The sequence below is a fragment of the Callithrix jacchus genome, chromosome 17, assembly GCF_049354715.1.
Source record: "Callithrix jacchus isolate 240 chromosome 17, calJac240_pri, whole genome shotgun sequence".
NCBI lineage: Eukaryota > Metazoa > Chordata > Mammalia > Primates > Cebidae > Callithrix > Callithrix jacchus.
This window is the reverse complement of record NC_133518.1, coordinates 16,969,271-16,990,960: the sequence shown is the minus strand read 5'-3', so window position 1 is coordinate 16,990,960 and position 21,690 is coordinate 16,969,271. Positions and strand designations below refer to the sequence as shown.

The 21,690-nt window shown below is 41.8% G+C and overlaps 1 protein-coding gene across 6 annotated transcripts in view; it reads left to right on the top strand.

Moving 5' to 3' along the window:
- The window catches only part of GPR160 (G protein-coupled receptor 160), a 47,660-nt gene extending 27,817 nt beyond the window's left edge, over positions 1–19,843 (top strand). For 2 of the 6 annotated variants that reach the window (XM_035278832.3, XM_035278830.3), the window contains 3 exons: positions 14,341–14,464; positions 17,125–17,265; positions 18,355–19,843. In XM_035278832.3, coding sequence (XP_035134723.1) covers positions 18,424–19,440 — 1,017 coding nt within the window. In that variant the 5' untranslated portion in view covers positions 14,341–14,464; positions 17,125–17,265; positions 18,355–18,423 and the 3' untranslated portion in view covers positions 19,441–19,843. The remainder of the gene's footprint in view (positions 1–14,340; positions 14,465–17,124; positions 17,266–18,354) is intronic. The other 4 variants (XM_035278834.3, XM_035278831.3, XR_013528426.1 and 1 more) reach the window with 3 other exon arrangements.
- Positions 19,844–21,690: the final 1,847 nt, after the last annotated feature.

The following is a 21,690-nucleotide window of genomic DNA, read 5'->3' as shown; positions in this document are numbered from 1 at the left end:
TGCAAATTGTAGTGTATTTCTTGTTCTATTCTGTGTCTTGCTTTTCCCCTTAACAATGTATCTTGGAGACATGTCCATTATCACTACATGGAGAGTTCTTCTTCATTTTTAAGAGAGCTGCATAGTACTGCACTGGATAGTGTGTCTGATAATCTACTTAATGGCTCCCTATTGATGGACATTTAAGTTTAAAGTTGTTTAAGTTACGATGTAGTCTCCAGTCTTTTGTTATTATAAACAGTACCTCCAGGAATACCCTTTTAAAACTTAATTTTGCACACATGCAAGTAAATCTATAGGACAGATCCTTAGAAGTGGAGTTTCAGCTCACGTACATGTACATTTGTAATTTTGATACATATTGCCAGATTGCCCTTTGCAGGAGTTGCACCCTTTATATTCTTCAGCCCCACCAGTGGTTAGAGTACCTGTTTATTCTATAGCCTCACTAGAGATACTGTATGAACAAATTTTGGGGTTTTGCCTGTTGTTTATAAGGTGAACAGTGTAGTTTAAAGTTCTGTTTTTTTTTTTTTTTTTTTTTTTTTTGAGACGGAGTTTCGCTCTTGTTGCCCAGGCTGGAGTGCAATGGTGCGATCTCGGCTCACCACAACCTCCGCCTCCTGGGTTCAGGCTTCTCCTGCCTCAGCCTCCTGAGTAGCTGGGATTACAGGCACATGCCCCCATGCCCAGCTAATTTTGTGTGTGTGTGTGTGTGTGTGTGTGTGTGTGTGTGTGGTTTTTTTTTTTTTTTTTTTTTAGTAGAGACGGGGTTTCACCATGTTGACCCAGGTTGGTCTCGATCTCGACCTCGTGATCCACCTGCCTCGGCCTCCCAAAGTGCTGGGATTACAGGCTTGAGCCACCGCTCCCAGCCACGTTTTTTTGTTTTGTTTTTTTGAGACAGAGTCTCACTCTGTCACCAGGCTGGAGTGCAGTGGTGTGATCTCAGCTCATTACAACCTCCGCCTCCTGCGTTCAAGTGATTCTTCTGCCCCAGCCTCCCAAGTAGCTGGAAGTACAGGCATGTACCACCATGCCCAGGTAATTTTTGTATTTTTAGTAGAGACGAGGTTTTACCATGTTAGGAGAGTCTCGATCTCTTGACCTTGTGATCCACCCGCCTCAGCCTTCCCCAAGTGCTGGGATTACAGATATGAGCCACTGTGCCCGGCCTCTTTTATTCTTTTTAATTAATTTTTTGAGTCAGAGTCTCCTTCTGTTGCACAGGCTAGAGTGCAGTGGTGCAGTCACAGCTCCCTGCAGCCTCAACCTCCTGGGCTCAAGCAATCCTCCCACCTCAGCCTCCCAAGTAGCTGTGACTATAGTCATATGCCACCATGCCCAGCTAATTTTTGTGTTTTTACTAGAGACAGGGTTTTGCCATGTTGCCCCGGCTGGTCTTGAACTCCTGGACTCAAATGATCCTTCTGCCTCAGCCTCCCAAAGTACTGGGATTACAGGCGTGAGCTGCGGCTCCGGGCCTGTTTTTTTCTTGGGAGTAATGCTGATCCTTCTTTCACATGTTTAATAGCCCAGTTATCTTCTTTTGTGAATTATCTCTTCGAATCCTTTGTTCATTTTACTATTTCCACATTGGGATTTTGATCTTTTTCTTGTTTGATTTCTAAGAGCTCTTTCTAAATTAGATCAATATTTTATGATGTTTTTTCCTCCGGTTTGTTTTCTTTCGATTTTGCCTTTGCTTTTTATGCAGAGTGCTATTTTTATTTGGTTGAACTTATCAATACCTTAGAATTGAAGGCATCTCTGGCTTCCAATGTTTCCAAGAAGCCCGACCCCATTCCACGCATGTAACCATCTCTCAGGTAAAGAGCAGGAACTTTGCTCCATACGCCCCTTCCATGTGACTCTCCAGTCACAGTCCCTCACTTCCCCCAAAATAACTTCACTTTTATAGGAATCAGTCACTTCTTTGTATTTAGAAGTTTTGCCACCCAAATGGGTATCTTTAGAGACTCCAGCTTAGTCTTACCTTAAAAAAAAAAAAAGGTATCTGGGCTGTCTTTTTTACTCCGTTTTTTCCCTTCGTTTCTCTCTCGAACATCTGGACCCCTTGACCAATAGGGTTTCCACAGTGTGAGTCTTGCCAATTGCGTGCCCATGACTCACCTCAGTATATCCGTCAGTCCTCTGTATTTCTTGCAAACTGGCAGCCGGATTCAGAGATTTAATGAAACTCAGGTTTGCCATATAGGAGGCACAAAATGTCTGGTCGTCTCTCCTATTGAGGTGACTGATGGTAGCTACAGGTGCTAACATGTCTGCGTGGGTGGTGGAATGGGGATAAGTTGTTGCAAGACGGTGGAATTCGAAGTCTAAATTTTTTCATTTATAAGTTGAAATGTCCTTTATTGTTATTTTATTTTTTGAAATGGAGTCTTGCTCTGTCACCCGGCTGGAGTGAAGTGGTACAATCTCGGCTCACTGCAACCTCCACCTCCTGGGTTCAAGCGATTCTCCTGCCTGAGCGTCCTGAGTAGCTGGTATTATAGGCGTGCACCACCATGCCCAGCTAATTATTTTCTTTTTTTGTATTTTTAGTAGAGATTGGGGTTCGCCATGTTGGCCAGGCTGGTCTCAAACCCTGACCTCAAGTGATCCTCTCACCTTGGCCTCCTGAAGTCCTGGGATCACAGCGTGAGCCGCCGCACTCGGCTCATTACTGCCTTTTCTTTTGAGTTCTTCCCCTCCAGTCTGCTCTCTTTCTGTGACTCCTGTTACTCAGATTTTGTACCTGTTGGGTTGGTCCTCCATGTTTCTTAACTATTTCTCTGTCCTTTCATTTCACTTTTTCTAGGAAATTTCCTAAACTTTATTTTCCAACTCCTGTTCACCTGACCACTTATGCCATCATATTTTATTTTCCAAGAGTTCTTTTTTGTTTTCCGTTATTATAAATAGCTTCCTCTTGTGTTTGGATGCACTATTTTCTCCCTGAAAACAATGAGTTTTGAATAGTTTTCTTCTCTCTAGCATTGTGTCTGTTTCCTCCAAGTTGTCTTTTTTCTACTTGTGGATTTGTTCAACTTTTCTTTTTTTTTTTTTGAGACGGAGTTTCGCTCTTGTTACCCAGGCTGGAGTGCAATGGCGCGATCTCGGCTCACTGCAACCTCCGCCTCCTGGGTTCAGGCAATTCTTCTGCCTCAGCCTCCCGAGTAGCTGGGATTACAGGCACGGGCCACCACGCCCAGCTAATTTTTTAAAAATATTTTTAGTAGAGACGGGGTTTCACCATGTTGACCAGGATGGTCTCGATCTCTTGACCTCGTGATCCACCCTCCTCGGCCTCCCAAAGTGCCAGGATTACAGGCGTGAGCCACCACGCCCGGCCTCAACTTTTAATACTAGGAATTTTCTTTGAATGTCAGAGGATGTTGGATGTCCACTCGTATTTCTAATAGGACAGTATCTAGGCTGTTTCCTCAGGGAAGATTCAGTGTAGTATCTTCAGATATTTCTTCATTGGCTAATGCCTAGAGAGAGATGTTTGGGTCTTCATATCTTGTAATAATAGTATTCCTGAAATGCAAGTGGAAAAAGAAGGCTGGAAAGGTCTCAACTTTCACTGTGTGTGTTTTTATGCAGTCCCCCTGTTCTCAGTGTGATGCCCCTCTAATCCTCAGCTCTGACCACTGTCCAAAGATTGTTTTATCTTCCCCTGAGGGGAAAACCTCACTCTGACTCTGTAGTTGGAGAGGGAGTTATTTGTGGCACTGAGTCAGGGGTGAGATCTGGGGATCTGTGTATTTCATTTGCAAGAAATCTGTTTTTACCCCCATCTTTGCACCTCTTTCCGAAGACACCTGGGTCAACAACTTGAGCTTTTGGAGGGTCCTGAGGTAGAAATTGGGTTGTCACTCTGCTTTCTCCACTGCTGGCTTCAGTCTGTGTTCAGTGTATATGATTTACCTGAGGATCTCATTAAAACTGCAGGTTAGTGCTGTGGGTCTGAGCTGGAGCCCAGGGTTCTATGTGAATAGCGGTCTCCTAGGTGATGCTTGGACCACACTTTGTGTAGAGGGGGCCTCAGTCATTTACCATCTGTCTGTTCATTTTCCAGCCTCTGAAATTTTGTCCTTGGAGATTTCATATATTTTTTAAAAAAGTCGTGAACATTTTCAAACATACATACACATAGTTAGAATAGCCATTAGCCAGTGGTCGATGCTGCCCCATCTGCACTTTAATCCACTTGACCCAGCACACACCGCATTATGTTGAAGCAAATTCCAGACAACCTATTTCATCTGTAAATATTTTAGTATTTTTTTTAATAGTGACATTGAAATAGAACCACATATATTTGTTAGGGCTGCCATAACGAACTACCACAGACTGGGTTGCTGAAAGGACAGTTCTGGGGGCTGGAAGTGTGAGGTAGAGGTGTCCTAAGGGTGGTTTCTCCCGGGGCCTTTCGCAGTCCGTCGATGGCTGTCTTCTCGCCGTGCCCTGCCACAGCCTTTTCTCTGTGCACCAGCTTCCCTAGTTTCTCGTGTGTGTGTCCAGATTACCTCTTTACAGGCCGTATCTCCAAATGCAGTCACATTCGGGGGTACTGGGAGCTAGGGCTTCAACGTATGAATTTGGAGGGGGGAATATAATTCAGCCCATCACACCATAATTTCCCATTGTCTTATATATGTAGTTTGTTGCCATGAATTCAGATAAATTTTACACATTGCTCTTAGTTGATATATCCTAAGTCTCTTAATTTTTTGATTGTTGTTGAAACAATTTATTGAAGTAAGGCCGGGCGCCGTGGCTCACGCCTGTAATCCCAGCACTTTGGGAGGCCGAGGCAGGTGGATCACGAGGTCAAGGGATCGAGACCATCCTGGTCAACATGGTGAAACCCCGTCTCTACTAAAAATACAAAAATAAGCTGGGCATGGTGGCGCGTGCCTGTAATCCCAGCTACTCAGGAGGCTGAGGCAGGAGAATTGCCTGGACCCAGGAGGCGGAGGTTGCGGTGAGCCGAGATTGCGCCATTGCACTTCAGCCTGGGTAACGAGCGAAATTCCGTCTCAAAAAAAAAAAAGCCATGAAGTAACAAGTTGTGGTCCCTACAGGGTTTACCACCATGTGGATTTTCTTTACTGCATCCTGTGGGGTCACTGAACAAGTTATTTTGTCTTCTGTCTGTCTGGAACATTGAGTAGTTGAATGTACAGGTTTGATGGGGTTCTAATTTTTTGACAAGCCCACCGTGTAGACAGCAGCGTACTCTTCCACTTCTGCCTGTGGGTGGTGGTGGTGATAATCTTTGCCTACCTCCATTTAGTACATCAGAGGTGGCAAACTGGGCAGTTTCCAAATCTGATCATTCCTTACTCATTAGCTATAGTGCTTCCAAAAAAGTAAACATTCCCTCACTTACTATTCTGTCACCAGGTGGTACAGTTAGCACAGGAAGGGCAGGAGAAAGGCTTCTTGGCCGGTATTAACCCTCCTCAATATCACCATGAGGTTTTCTTACTCATTTTAGAAGTCGGTAAAATGTAATTTACTGTTATGTTAGTGGAGTTATGAGAAGGAGCATTTGTTTGAAAAAGGCACTATTCATTGGAAGTTATCATTTATGTAGCCAATTTCTTGCTGTTGGATGTTTAAATTCCAGATTTTAACTTCCATATCTATAATACTGTGAGATGAACTTTTTTTTTTTTTTTGAGACAAAGTCTCATTCTTATGCCCCAGGCTGGAGTACAATGGGCAGTCTCGGCTCACTGCAGCCTCCTGGGTTCAGGCAATTCTCCTGCCTCAGCCTCCTGAGTAGCTGGGATTACTGGCATGTGCCACCATGCCCAGCTAATTTTTTGTATTTTTAGTAGAGATGGCATTTCTCCATGTTGGCCAGGCTAGTCTTGAACTCCTGACCCCAGGTGATCTGCCCACCTCAGCCTCCCAAAGTGCTGGGATTACAGGTGTGAAAGACCACACTCATCCTGGGATTAATATTCTTTAAAAGTAAGTTAAAACACTCCTTTTTAGTATATAGTTTGAATTTTGAAAAATGTATACACTTGGACACAAATCCAAATATAGAACATTTTCATCTCGACAGAATATTACCTGGTTCACCTTTGTCCCAGCCTGGCTTCAGACTTCTACTGCTGGTCTCTCTGGCCATAGGGATTCGTGTTTCTGTTTTGAATTCCATATCATTGGAACCACACAGTTGATACGCTTTATTGCTAGGCTCTTTTTGTTCAGCATGTGATACGGTTTACATATGTGTCCCCTCCAAATCTCAAATCTCATGTTAAAATGTGCTCTCCCATGTTGGAGATGGGGCCTGTTAGGAGGTACCTGGATCATGGGGGCAGATCCTTCATGAACAGCTTGGTGCCATCCCCTTGGTGGTAAGTGAGTTCTCCCTCTCAGTTCACGCAAGATCTGGTCATTTAAAAGCATATGGGGCCTCCCTTCTCTCTGACTCCTGTTCTCGCCACGTGAGATGCCTGTTTCCCTTTTGCCTTCCACCACGGTTGTCAACTTCCTGAGGCCTCACCAGAAGCCAAGCAGATGCCGGCACCATGCTTCCTGTGTCGCCTGCAGAACTGTGAACCAATTAAACCTCGTTATAGGCCAGGCACAGTGGCACATACCTGTAATCTCAGCACATTGGGAGGCTGAGGTGGGTGGATCACTTGAGGTCAGGAGTTCAAGACCAGCCTGGTCAACATGGCAAAACCCTGTCTCTATTAAAAAGACCAAAAAAAAGGCCGGGCATGGTGGCTCATGCCTGTAAGCCCAGAACTTTAGGAGGCAGAGGCATGTGGATCACCTGAGGTCGGGAGTTTGAGACTAGCCTGGTCAACAAAGTGAAAACCTGTCTCAAAAAAAAAAAAAAAATCACCGGGCATGGCAGTGCATGCCTGTAGTCCCAGGTACTAAGGAGGCTGAGGTAGGAGAATTCCATAAACCCAGAAGGCAGAGGTTGCAGAGATCACTCCACTGCACTCCAGCCTGGGCAACAGAGCAAGACCCTGTCTCACTAACAAAAAAATTTTCTTTACAAATTACCTAGTCTTGGCCGGGTGCGGTGGCTCACACCTGTAATCCCAGTACTTTGGAAGGCCAAGGCAGGTGGATTACGAGGTTAAGAGATCAAGACTATTCTGGCCAACATGGTGAAACCCCATCTCTACTAAAAAATACAAAAATTAGTTGGGCGTGGTGGCACACGCCTGTAATCCCAGCTAGTCAGGAGGCTGAGGCAGGATAATTGCTTGAACCTGGGAGGCAGAGGTTGCAGTGAGCTGAGATTGCGCCACTGCACTCCAGCCTGGCACCTGGTGACAGAGCGAGAGATTGTCTCAGAAAAAAAAAATTAGCCTCAGGTATTCCTTTACAGCAAAAGAAGAATGACCTAACACAGCATGTTTTTGAGGCTTTTCCTTGGTGTGGCGCATATATTAATTTTTATGGCTGAGAAGTATTCCATTGTCTAGATATACTACAATTTGCTTATCCATTTTCCCGTGTATGGATATTTGGGATAGTTCCACTCTGGGGCCATTGGTGAAGAGAGCTCTTACATGATTTGTATACAAGCCATTTTTTTTTTGAGCCAGAGTCTCACTCTGTCACCCATGCTGGAGTGCAGTGGTGTGATCATGTTTCATTGCAATCTGCACCTCCCAGGTTCAAGCGATTCTCTTTCCTCAGCCTCCCAAGTAGCTGGGACTACAGGTGCCTACCACCATGCCCAGCTAATTTTTGTATTTTTAGTAGAGACGGGGTTTTACCAAGTTGGCCAGGCTGGTCTCAAATTCCTGACGTTAGTGATCTACCTGCCTTGGTCTCCCAAAGTGCTGGGATTCCAGGCATGAGCCACGGCGCCTGGCCTCTACTGACAACTGAATTTCAGACCCTTATAGCTTCCAGAATGTGAGAGATTAAGTTTCTGTTGTTTTGAGTTATGTTAATCTGTTTTGTGTTGTTATAAAGGAATACCTGAGGCTGGATAATTTATAAAGAAAAGAGGTGGCCAGCCATGGTGGCTTACGCCTGTAATCCCAGCATTTTGGGAGGCCGAGGCAGGTGGATCACCTGAGGTCAGGAGTTTGAGACCAGCCTGGCCAACATAGCAAAACCCCATCTCTACTAAAAGGACGAAAATTAGCCAGGCATGGTGGTGGGCGCCTGTAATCCCAGCTACTTAGGAGGCTGAGGTAGGAGAATCGCTTGAACCCAGGAGGCAGAGGTTGCTATGAGCTGAGACCACATCACTGCATTTCAGCCTGGGAAAAAAGAGTGAGACTGTCTCAAAAAAAAAAAAAAAAGTTACTTTGGCTCATGGTTCTACAAACTGTACGGGAAGCAGGGCACCAGCATCTGCTTCTGGTGAGGCCTCAGGAAGTTTCCAGTCATGGCAGAAGGCAAAGAAGGGGGACCAGGCATGTCACATGGTGAGGGAGGGAGCAAGAGGAAGAGAGGGGAGCCCTAGACTCTTGGACCAGCTAGCGCTCTCGTGAACAAATGAGAGTGGACTTACTCGTTACCTTGGGGAGGGCACCAAGCCATTCATGAGGGATCCATGGCCCACACACCTCCCCCTGGGCCCCACCTTCAGCACTGGAGATCACATTTCAACATGAGATTCAAAGGAGAGGAACGTCCAAATCATATCATAAGCCATTCAGTTTAAATTTACCACCAGTCGACCGGGTAAGGTAGCTCATGCTTGTAATCCCAGCAATTTAGGAGGCCAAGGCAGGAGGAATGCTTGAAGCCAAGAGTTTGAGACCAACCTAGACAACAAAACGAGACCCCCATCTCTACAAATTAAAAATTTTTTTAAATTAGCCAAGAATGGGGCATAAGATTGTGGTCCCAGCTACTTGGGAGGCTGAGGCAGGAGAGTTACTAGAGCCCAGGAGTTCAAGCTTTGCCCACACCACAGCACTCCAGCCTGGGCAACAGGGCAAGATTCTGTCTCTTACAAAAAGAACAACAAAATTATTGCCTGTCATAATTTGTTATGGTAGCCCTAGGAAGCTAATATATCTACCCAGGACTGCAAACAATTTCTTCTGTTTTCTTCTAGAAATTTTAGTTTTATTTGTACATTTAGTCACGTGACCCATTTTACGTGTACGGTATGAAAGTCAGGGTCCGCGTTCATTTTCCCCATATGGATATCCACTTCAGCACCGTGAGATCACATCTCGCTTTTTCATAAAGACTTCTTAGCTAGTTGGGGACATCTCCTATTGTTCGTTTTATCGTATTAGATTTTGTTACGTGCTGCTTCTGTATCTCTTCAGGTGATCATATAGTCTTTCTCCTTTATTCTGTTAATGTGGTGAATTATATTGATTGACTTTGTAATGTTAAAGTAAGTTTCCACTGGCCGTGATGTATTGACGGATTCAGTTTGCTAATAATTTGTTAACTTCTGCTTCCATGTTCATGAAGCATGCTGATCTATGTTAGTTTTCTTGAAATGTCTCTGGTTTTGGTATCAAGGTGAATTCTAGTCCTTGTGAAATGAGTTGGGAGGTACGCTTCTAGTTTGGTATTTTTTCCCTAAATGCTTGATAGAATCTATCAATGAAGACATCCCAGCCTGTATTTTCTTTTAGGGTAGGTTTTAAATACAAAATCAGTTTCTTTATTAGATTTTTTTTTTTTTTTTTTAGATGGAGTCTTACTCTGTCACCCAGGCACACCCAGAGTCTTACTCTGTCACCCAGTGCAGTGGCACAATCTCAGCTCACTGCAACCTCCGCTTCCAGGGTTCAAACGATTCTCCTGCTTCCGTCTCTGGAGCAGCAGGGATTACAGCCCAAGCCACCGTGCCCGGCTAATTTTTGTATTTTTGTACAGATGGGGTTTCACCGTATTGGCAGGGCTGGTCTCGAACTCCTGACTTCAAGTGATCCACTGGCTTCAGCTTCCCAAAGTGCTGGGATTACAGGCATGTGCCACCATGCCTGGCCAGTTTCTCTGATAGAGATATTTAGGGATCTTTTGGAAGGAGTTTCGGTAGTATCGTTCCAGAAATTTGTCTGTCTCATCATATAAACATATTGGAATAAAGTTGTTCAAAATAGTTCCGTACTCTCTTAATGTTTCTAGGTACTCACTTTCCTAACTTGGGTAATTTCTTTCTTAATTTGGCTAAAGGTTTATGAATTTTATTGGTTCTTTTTTTCCCCCAAAGAACCAGTTTTGTATCCCTGATTTTCTTTGTTGTTTTAGGGTTGTCGTCATTGATTTACTTTACTTATTTATTTATTTGAGGCAGGGCCTTGCTCTGTTTCCCAGGCTGGTGTGCAGTAGCACGATCTTGGCTCACTGCAACCTCCACCTCCCAGGCTCGTGACCCTCCCACCTCAGCCTTCCAAGTAGCTAGGACCACAGGTGCACACCACCATGCCCAGCTAGGTTTTGTATTTTTTTGGTAGAGACAAGGTTTTGCCATGTTGCCAGGCCTGGTGACAAACTCCTGGCATCAAGTGATCCTCCGGCCTCGGCCTCTCAAAGTGCTGGGATTACAGGCACGAGCCACCGCACCTGGCCTTATTTTGTTTTAATTTCGTTGATTTCTGCTCTTTTAAAAATATCTTCCCTTTAACCTACTTTGGGTTTAATTCACTTTTTTCCTTAAAGTTTGACTTTAGGTTATTGAATTGAGCCTTTCTTTTTGAAACCAGGCAAATATAAGAATAATTAAGAGAGAGCCAGGCACAGTGGCTCCACCTGTAATCCCAACACTTAGGGAGGCTGAGGCAGGTGGATCATTTGAGGTCAGGAGTTTGAGATCAGCCTGGCTAACATGGTGAAACCCAGTCTCTACTAAAAATAACAAACATTAGCTGGGTGTGGTGGTGCATGCCTGTAATCCCTGCTACTAGGCAGGCTGAGGCAGGAGAATCACTTGAGCCCGAGAGGCAGAGGTTGCAAGGAGGGGAGACTGCACCACTGTACTCCAGCCTGGACAACAAGAGCGAAACTCCATCTCAAAAAACAAAAGAATACTGAATGAAAAATGCAAAATATAATGACTTTTACAAATATATTACAAATTAAAATTGAATTTTGACTTTTTAACCAATATTCTTACATTTGTATCGTGGCTTTTTAAAGGTATTTTTTCTATTGTAGCTTTTTTTTTTTCTGATAATATAAATAATACATGCTGTTAAAAAAATTTCAAAGGGGCTGGGTGCACTGGCTCATTGCCTGTAATCCTAGCACTCTGGGAGGCCAAGGCAGGCAGATCACAAGGTCAGGAGTTCGAGACCAGCCTGACCAACATGATGAAACCCTATCTCTACTAAAAATACAAAAAAAATTAGCCGGGCATGGTGGCACACACCTGTAATCCCAGCTACTCAGGCGGCTGAGGCAGGAGAATCACTTGAACCTGGGAGGCAGAGGCTGCAGTGAGCTAAGATCAAATCACAGCACTCCAGCCTGGGCAACAGAGCAAGACTCCATCTCAAAAAAAAAAAAAAAGTTCAAAGAATATAGAGAATAAGGAATCGTATTAGTCAGGATAGGCCAAATTCTGTTGACTTAATGCAACAAAGGTTTATTTCTTGCTCATACTGTACACCCATTGTGAAATCTCCAGGGGCTTTGCTTCCCACGGTCACTTAAGGACCCAGGTTGACAGAGGCGCCACCATCTTGTATCATCTGGATTGCACTGCCTCCCCTACTCCTCAACCCATGATGGGGAAGATAACACTGAAGCGCCACTCATCTGCAATGAAATGTTTCGGCCCGATAGCCCATTAATTGTAGGGATCAAAGAACAAAAATCCTCCATGGGCAGCACAGAGCAGCAGCAGGCGTATGGGTGGGCACTGTAGTTCTATACTGAAGGAGAAAAGAATCACCGATCCCCTACCCCGAGATAACCCCTACTTGCTGTCTTCTGCCTGGCCTCACTGGCCTTCTTTATCACCAACCTTATGCTTGGGTTGGTGGGAAGTGCTCCTGCGTCTGGCAGGCCACTGATTAATTCTTGGTTGTGTTCTCCTTTGTGCTTCTTTCATCAGATTTTATCAGTGTGTAAATCAGACAGGAAAGGACAAATCAAGAATCTCACTAGTTCTTAATAAGGAAATTTCAAATTTCTTTTTAAAACCTTGCTTTAGACTATCTCTGGAAATATATAGAAATAACTGGTTTTAGTGGTTGTATCTAGGGAGGGAAACTGGGCTAGATAGCGCTGGGCAGAGTGGGGATGTTGGAGGATTGGGTGGGACAGGTCATTTTCACTGTCATACACATCTGTCACTCAAGTTTTGTATCATGTATATTATATAACCTATTTTTTAAAGTATAAAAACATTTCCGTATTTTCTTAATTTCCTATTGAATATAATTGTACTGTGCAAATGAATGAATGCACATTATTATCAGAGTTGAGTGACATTTTATTTTTTTCCACTGAATTTGGATGCATATCAAGTAAAGACCACATTTCAAATACAAACTCTTCAAAGTTTATACTTACCTTTTGGAGGGATAGAATTTCATTATCCAAATGGATAGTCAAGTCACGATTGTATGGGTATCAGTAATCAATGCAGTCAGTGTTAACTGAATGTCGCTTTATGTTTTTGTTATTTTATTTTTTGAGACAGAGTCTCACTCTGTTGCTCAGGCTGGAGTGCAGTGGTGCAATCTCGGCTCACTGCAACCTCCCCATCCCGGGTTCAAGCGATTCTCCTGCCTCAGCCTGCTGAGTAGCTGGGATTGCAGGCATCTGCCACCATGCCCAGCTAATTTTTGTATTTTTAATAGAGACAGGTTTTCATCATGTTGACCAGGCTGTTCTTGAACTCCTGGCCTCAGGTGATACACCTACCGTGGCCTCCCAAAGTGCTGCAATTACAGGCATGAGCCACCACACTTGGCCAGATGTTGCTTTTTCAGGAAGCACGTTCACTTACGTACATTGGGTCTTTTTCTACATTTCTGGTTGGGAGTTAAGCCATAATTGTCGCTTACTGAAGAACATGACCTTTGAAGTCAGACTCGAGGTTGAACTTTACCTAGGTAAATGTGCTTATTAACCATAAGCCTGTTTCCTCATGGGAAAAAAATTCTATGTACCTTTTATGACTGTTTATTAGAAAAAGAGTATGTAAAACACCTGCTAAGGCTTATCTACCACAGGCTTTCTCCACTTATCGGGCTCAACAAATACAACTGCAGTATGAACTCCACTTTCTACACAACAGTAAACCAGAGTGTTCATGCTGTGTTTATCTCCCATCCCATTTAAGGCACATGGTTTTCTTAAACTTTTCTAAGATTGCATGACATTGTGCAACACAACTGATTATAACATTTGAAGTTTTTTACTTTTTTTTTCTTTCCAACTCTTATGAATATACAGAGGACTTTCCGGAAGCTACATGATGTGTGATATTTCAGCTGATTAAATGTGGATGTGTAGAGTGGTGGGAGAAAGGAGCAGGCCTCTGGAAAGGTCAGAAGGCTCTGCATAGCTTTGGGGGGAGAACAAGCTGAAGGCAGCTGTTCTCTGACCTTGAGTTGAGACAGAGGGCAAGGAGTGGGTACAAGGAAGTGTAGGGGCATTTATCTTCAGTAGGCTTGTTTTGTTGCAAACCTTTGATCAGTCAAGTGAGCCAGTGACTGCTCCCTGAAAGGGGGAACAATAATGTTCATCACACCCAGATCTGCTTTGCTCCAGGCTTTCAGCATTATGTCTGTACTGAATAAAACCAAGCAGCTCCAGTTGTTCGAAGCTGCTCTCTTCCGCCACTAGTGCTGGGCAGCCCCCTAGCTGCTCTTACACTGCATACCTGTGTCTGAGTACTCCTTTCATCTGTCTCCACCAGAGTCTTCAGGACAGACCCGGTATAGGTGAGAATTTAGCTGTCTGCTATTAAGCCAGATACTAAAGGAAGTTATGAAATGTGAAACAATGCCACTCTGCTATTTTTTTTGTTTGGTAAAATATAGTAACTTTTCATTGAAAAAATGTTATTTATGTTAGTTAACATGCCACAAGGGTCAAAGGATCCTGAAACCAAACATTTGGAGGACTGGTGCTTTATCCTGCGGGTGAAAGCTTTAAAGCAAGATTTTCTTAAATAAATGTAGTATATGCATCCATCTCTCCGTCTTTGGTGTGCTTTCAGTCCAAGTATCCTCTTTCTTCCTTTTGCAAGGAAGATATGAAGAATGTAAACAGTTAGTTACTGGCTTCAGTCCCGCAAAAAGTTAGTTTTTCTAAGCAGTGATCTGGAACCAGTTTAACTGGACTCTGGCTATTAAGATAGCTCTTAATGATGTTTCGTTTTGTTTTCTATCTTTCACATAGAGCTTACTCACATGGCATTCTGGTATAGCAACATGAAATGCAAGGAACCAAAAGTAACATAATTGAAGGCAGTAAACCAGAAATTAAATAGAAAGATCATCAGTCAAGGAAGACCTACTGGAAAGTAAGTACGCAAATTTTTAAGAATTAATTGGGTTACAAAGAGAAAAACAGAGACTGGGTCAGTGAAGAGAAATCATGGCTTGTTTCCCTGAGGCCCTGCTAATACCTCCAAACTGGGCCAGATCGTAAAGCAAGATACTTTGAAAAGGACTTCCACATTAACTTTTCAGGTTGCATGAGTTGATTCACAAGTAGTTTAAAGAATCATGCAGGAAAAGGACCAGATCTTAGAAATCGCTGAGTCCCTGTATTTACTGTGAACACTTTTCAAGGGAAAATTTGAGTAGCTTATCAACGGATTTCTGTTGTCCAGGGAGTTGTTTTAAAAAACAAAATACTGGAATTTTGAACACTTACGGTGGCTTATGGGGTAATTAGGGCAGAGTATATAAAACTGGTTTCATCTAAGAAAGCTCTGATTCATTTCCATGATCGTGTATTCAGGAACCATTACAAATTGGCCAAAGTCTTGTTTTCCAGTTTCTTCCTTTCACTTTTTATTGCCTCAAGTTGCCTATCTTCCCTGGTCTTATTTTTCTTCTAGTTTCATGATTCTCTTATGTATTCCATGTTGGGCAACGTTTTCTTTCTTCTAGTCATCTTCTGAAGAGGTTCTTGGTTCATACCTTGGTGGCTGTGGCTGATTCTCTTCCTCCTCTGTGGATCTTCCTTATCCTTTAGGATAAGGGTCCTCCTCCTCCCTGCTTTTCTCATCTTCCAGGTGCCCCACCTGTGAGAGTCAATGATGAAATGGAACCTTGGATATCATCCCTTGGATGTTGCCTACTTAGCTTTTCTTTTTGCAACAGTCTTGATCTGGCACCCAGGCTGGAATACAGTGGCAGGATCTTGGCTCACCACAGCCTCAACCTCCTGGGCTCATGTGATCCTCCCACCTTTGCCTTCCAAGTAGCTGGAACCACAGGCTCCCACTACCACACCTGACTAAGTTTTGTATTTTTTTTGTAGAGACTGGGTTTCACCATGTTGCCCAGGCTGGTCTTGAACTCCTGAGCTCAAGTGATCTACCCACCTTCGCCTCCCAAAGTGCTGAGATTACAGGCACGAGCCACGGCCCCCAGCCTGACTTGACTTTCCTTACTTTAGGAGTTATAAAGGTTAAAATCATGTGAGACAGATGATTCTATTATTTTATCCTAAAGTTACATTTTGGAAAAATGGGTCTTTATAAATATGAATCCACACGATTTCCTCACCCTCATTTTAAACCAACATTAGTTGTTTAAAACTAGGCCTTTTTGTTTTTGTTTTTGGCACGAGCGAGACTTCATACGGTCTTACTCATCTTGGCTGCTTTATTCAGGCACCACGACCTCTAAGACCAATGGCATCTGTCACGTCGGCAGCTACGTTTCTGTGCCCTTGTATATCCAATCTGGAATGGAACTTTTTTGGATAGGAAAAAGTTAAACTGTAGTATGTTTGAATACAGGGGAAAAAACTTGAGTGTGGGAAGCACTTGTTTGAGTCTTTTAAATGAAAATAGACTTTGTATTTTATAATTGCCTTTACACACATACACACTTACTTAAGTAGATTCATTACTTGTATACCTTAATAAGTTATCTCGTGACAGATACATGGCCGTGAGAGTAATGGTTAAATCTGTCATCAGAACTGATGGCCCTTTCTCACACTGATTTATTTTAGGCTCAGGGGTACACATGTACCCTATATAACAGATTTGTTATATAGGTAAACTTGTATCATGGTGATTTTTTGCACAGCTTATTTTGTCACCCAGGTACTAAGTCTAGTACCCAATAGTGATCTTTTCTGCTCCTCTTCCTCTCACCCACCAACGTCAAGCAGACTTCAGTGTCTGTTGTTCCCTTCTTTGTGTCCATCAGTTCTCATCATTTAGCTCCCACTTACAAGTGAAAACATGCAGTATTTGGTTTTCTGTTCCTGCCGTTAGTTTACTAAGGATGACGGCCTCCAGCTCCATCCATGTTCCTGTGAAACACATGATTGCTTTTTTATGACTGCATAGTATTCCACAGTACATATGTACTACATGTTCTTTATCCAGTCTGTCACTGCTGGGCATTTGGATTGATTCCATGTTTTTACTGTTATCACACTGATTACCTTCAGACAAAATCAATCATCAGTTTTTAGGCAAATTTAATTTTTTCAGTTTTTAGACTCAGTACTCCATTTTTTTCCTTAAAATTTGAGAAACAGTATACTTACTACTGTATTGATAACTTCATATGTACCTTTTAGCCTTTTTCTATGTATTTGTTATATGACACGTTGCTGCATAATTTTGTAACCTGCATTTCACTTAACATACTATAGAAATTTATCATGACTTTTTTTAACATGTACCAAATACACAAGGCTTAAAATTTAACAAGTGAAGGTAGAGAGAAAACTATGAAAACAGTCTTCCTCCTGTCCCGAGAAACAATTTTTGAATGGCTGCGTATCATAAAGATTACCATATCCAGGGTGAGTGTCCCTAATCCAAAGATCTGAAATGTTCTAAAATCCCAAACTTTTTGAGCACTGCCATGATGCTCAAATGAAAGTGATTTTGGATTTTTGGATTAGGGATGCATTCAAAATCCAAAATGCTTCTGGTCCCAAGCATTTCTGATAAGGGATACTCAACCTGTGTTTTGCTTCTTTGAGATAGGGTCTTGCTCTGTCACGCAGGCTGTGTTCAGCGGCACAATCACGGCTCCCTGCAGCCTTGACCTACCAGGCTCAAGCAGTCCTCCCACCTCAGCCTCTCAAGCGGCTGGAACCACCGGTGTGCATCACCATGCCCAGGTAATTAATTTTTTTTTTTTTTGGTAGAGGCAGCCCCCTATGTTGCTCAGGCTGGTCTCCAACTCCTGGGCTCACGCTATCCTCCTGCCTTGGCCTCCCAGGCAAGTGCCACCACGCCCAGCCAACCTGTGTTGTTCTGAACCCATCTCCAGTTGTTGACATTTGTGGTTGGGTTTGTTGTCATTTTTGAGTTTTTGTTGTTATTTATAAATATTGTGATTGAATATTATTCTAAGTTTGGGTCAACTCAGGTTTTTTTAAGCATGTGTTTCCTGAATCTCCTTCCTTTCCTGATTTCTCTGACTTCTTTCATCATGATCTCGTTTTCCTGCTTTCCAATGCACGTATCACTGAAGCCTCAACTCCTGCTCCTTCGCCTTTACCTACCGCTTCCTCATGTTCTCATGTCTCCATACTCAGTCCCTGTTCCTTCCCTGTATTCTCCTGTATCTCCACGTGCCATACCTGAAAGACCATCTCCAGAAGAAAAGCCTTTTCTTTCCTTTACCTATGTTCCCATTATTTTCAGCTGAAACTACCTGTTTTCAGAGCTTCAGGGAAAGATTTAATCTGAAGGATTCTGCAACTGAAAAGCTTTGAAATTGTGTTAAGGGGCCCCGTAAGCACAGCCTCTAAATGGACAAAAAAGGGAACTGGGTCATGTTGTCTGGAGTCAGAGTGAGGTGGGGTTAAAAGCTCCCTGTAGCTCTCTGTGGTGGTTCTGCATATTGCTACCAAGCTTCTATTTTAAGCATGAGTTTTGGCTGTGGTAGATAAAACCATTTCTCTCCTTATAAGTTGTTCAAACCTGTACTTACATATAAATTACTAACTTCTATATATAACATTTTGGTTTAAAAATCTGAGTTCTAGACCATCTGGGTCTCAAAAAAATGACCAAAGTATACACATTGATTCTTCTTATGTCTGTATTCTGTAAGTATGATGAGACACATAACTCCTATTCATACATTTAACCACTTGGGGGAAATGATTGAATTAGAATTTTTAGAATAGTGGTGCCTGCTTTGTCAAGTTTCAAAAGAGATTACATTAAGGTTTTCTTTTCACTTTTTTTTTTTTTTGCAGGGCTGGAAAATAAAGGAAGCAGTGTTTTATGTGTATTCCAGCAGGTCTTCTTGAAATTTAACTGAAAATATGACTGCTCTCTCTTCAGAGAACTGCTCTTTTCAGTACCAGTTACATCAAACAAACCAGCCCCTAGATGTTAACTGTCTGCTATTCTTGATCATACTTGGGAAAATATTATTAAATATTCTCACACTAGTAATGAGAAGAAAAAACACCTGTCAAAATTTTATGGAATATTTTTGCATTTCACTAGCATTCGCTGATCTTTTACTTTTGGTAAACATTTCCATTTTATTGTATTTCAGGGACTTCGTACTTTTAAGCATTAGATTTACTAAATACCACATCTGCCTGTTTACTGAAATTATTTCCTTAACTTATGGCTTTTTGCATTATCCAGTTTTCCTGATAGCTTGTATAGATTATTGCCTGAATTTCTCTAAAACAACCAAGCTTTCATTTAAGTGGCAAAAGTTGTTTTATTTCTTTACAGTAGTTTTAATTTGGATTTCAGTCCTTGCTTATGTTTTGGGAGATCCAGCCATCTACCAAAGCCTGAAGCCACAGAATGCTTATTCTCATCACTGTCCTTTCTATGTCAGCATTCAGAGTTACTGGGTATCATTTTTCATGGTGGTGATTTTATGTGTAGCTTTCATAACCGCTGGGGAAGAAGTAACTACTTTGGTACAGGCTGTTAAGATAACTTCCTATATGAATGAAACTATCTTATATTTTCCTTTTTCATCCCACTCCAGTTATACTGTGGGATATAAAAAAGAATTCTTATCCAAGCTCATTGTCTGTTTCCTTGGTACCTGGTTACCATTTGTACTACTTCAGGTAATCATTCTTGTATTTAAAGCACAGATTCCAGCATATATTGAGATGAATATTCCCTGGCTGTACTTTGTCAATAGTTTTCTCATTGCTACAGTGTACTGGTTTAATTGTCACAAACTTAATATAAGAGACATCGAGTTACCTTTAGATCCATTTGTCAACTGGAAGTGCTGCTTCATTCCACTCACAATTCCTAATTTTGAGCAAACTGAAAAACCTCTATCAATAGTGACTTGTTAATATTGTGAAGTAAAAGTTACAACTATAGTAAGGTCATAATTTTACAAACAACTCAGGACGTATTAAAAAATAAACTGAACTAAAGCTTTGCCCCTTAACTTTGATACCTTTTCAGAATATGTCTTTTGGGGCTATGATTACTATTTATTAAATAGTGTTTTATTTTAAAAACAAAAGAATTCCAAGAAGTTTTTATACTTATTAAGGGACACTATATTAATTTGTTATTAACACGAAAAGTGAAATGAGTTAGCATTTGGCCATACTGATGTGTGTGTTACCCCGAAAAACTACTGGATGTAAATCTGAGATTTCACTAACCACTTTAAGGCATCAACCTAAATAAACGTTTTTATTAAATGTTCAAATGACAGCAAGAAAATAAAAACTGTTCTTAAAATGATTTGGTATGAAGTTCAATGTAAGAGGAAGATTAGCTCATTTTAAATTTAGGTAATTTTAAAAAGCACATCTCTGTTACCGCAAATGTTCCTGCAAGAAGAGAGTTTTGGTTGCTCACCTTACGGAACGGGGAGTAGTGGCTAGGTCTCTTCCCATGACTCAGCAGATTCACTTTCATATTATAACATATATCACATACTTGCACGTCACATCATAATCGCATTGGTAATGTATCACATGTAAAAGACATTCCTCGGCACTACTGACAGACATTTGGGGTTGGTTAATTTTCTGTTGTGGGACAGTTTAGCAGCATCCTTGCCCTCTGCCCACTAGAAACAATCAAAAATGTCTTCAGACATGGCCAGACCTGGCCCGGTGGATGGGTGGAGTTGCTTCATTGGAGTAAATATGACTGGCAGAATAATCTTGTTACTTTAGGAATTAAGCTATATAGATATTTTTATCACCATTTATAAATACTGTATTACATAAATCTAAACCTAGCTTTTCCTAAATTCGTGGCTTTTTTTCTATTTATGGAAAGATATATTTTTAACATGACTCAGACTAATATGTACATGTTTACGTGTCATGACAATACTTACCCTTACATATCATACAAATTCATGCAAATATGTTTTTTGGTGTCATTTTTAAAATGCTGGTTGTGATCCACAAAATTGAGTTCATGATCCACAAATAGTTTCTTTCCATTATGTCCTATAACAAGTGCTATGGAACACGAATAATAGCAAAAAGATTAAGGAAATGTTTCCTGTGTGCCAGGTACTGTCTTAAGTGTTCTATATGCAGCAACTGATGTAATCCACACAGCAACTCTGACAGGTACTGTTATCATCCCCTTCTTACAGATGAGGAAATTTAAACATCGAAATTAAGAAACTCACTATCATACAACTAGACATTGGGGAAGCTGGGATGCAAACCCAGAATTCTGGTCCAGAGTTCTTGCTCTCTGCCACTGTATTACACTGCCTTTCATTGGTGCCACTGACTGTTCTCAAAAGAATAGGTTGTTTCAGAGTCAAACGTGAAGACTCTTGTTTCTTAATTATTTTTCACTTGAAAATATCCAATGCCCATGAACATGTTAAGGCCTTATAGGGCTATAATGAATTAAGTCTTTTTAATTAGCTCTACCCATCTATAGAGACAAGTTGAAATGCTGCTGGATAGTCAGGAATTCGAGTAGCAGGTAATACAAACTCACCCTGAGCCATTCTAAGAACAAACTGGATACTGGAAACAACTTGGTAAACTACCAGGAGAATCTCTGAGTTGTCAATTTCCATTTTGTGTGTCCACAAAGTGGGTGTTCTAGCTGCCAGTATCTCAGGGCTTTTATAATTCCAACTTAAAGCATCTCCTAACTTCAAATATACAGTCCCAGGGAATGACTGTTCAACCTGACGTCAGTCATGTCCACCTCTCTATGATCAGGGCCTGTTAACAGAAGACACGGCAGGGAAGAGACATAACCACTATAATGGCTGGTACACTATTAAAAAACTTAGAGAAAACAAGACTAAAAATGACATTATTCTATAAAAACCAAATGAGAGACAAAGTTTAGGATAAGTAATCCTGTGTTTGAGGAAGATCAGGGTGTGTTTAAACAGTTTAGAACATTTAAACACGGCCCTCTTTCCTTCTGTTACTTTCTCCTCTAAATATATTGCTTTCTAGTTGTTGGTCAAATATGGGACTGAAATATGTTTAAATATATTGAACTCAGTAAAGACTTATACTCTGCAGATTTTAAATCAGATTTTAAAACCATTTCAAATCTCACTGAGCTTTTGTTTACACAGAGGATTCCCCATG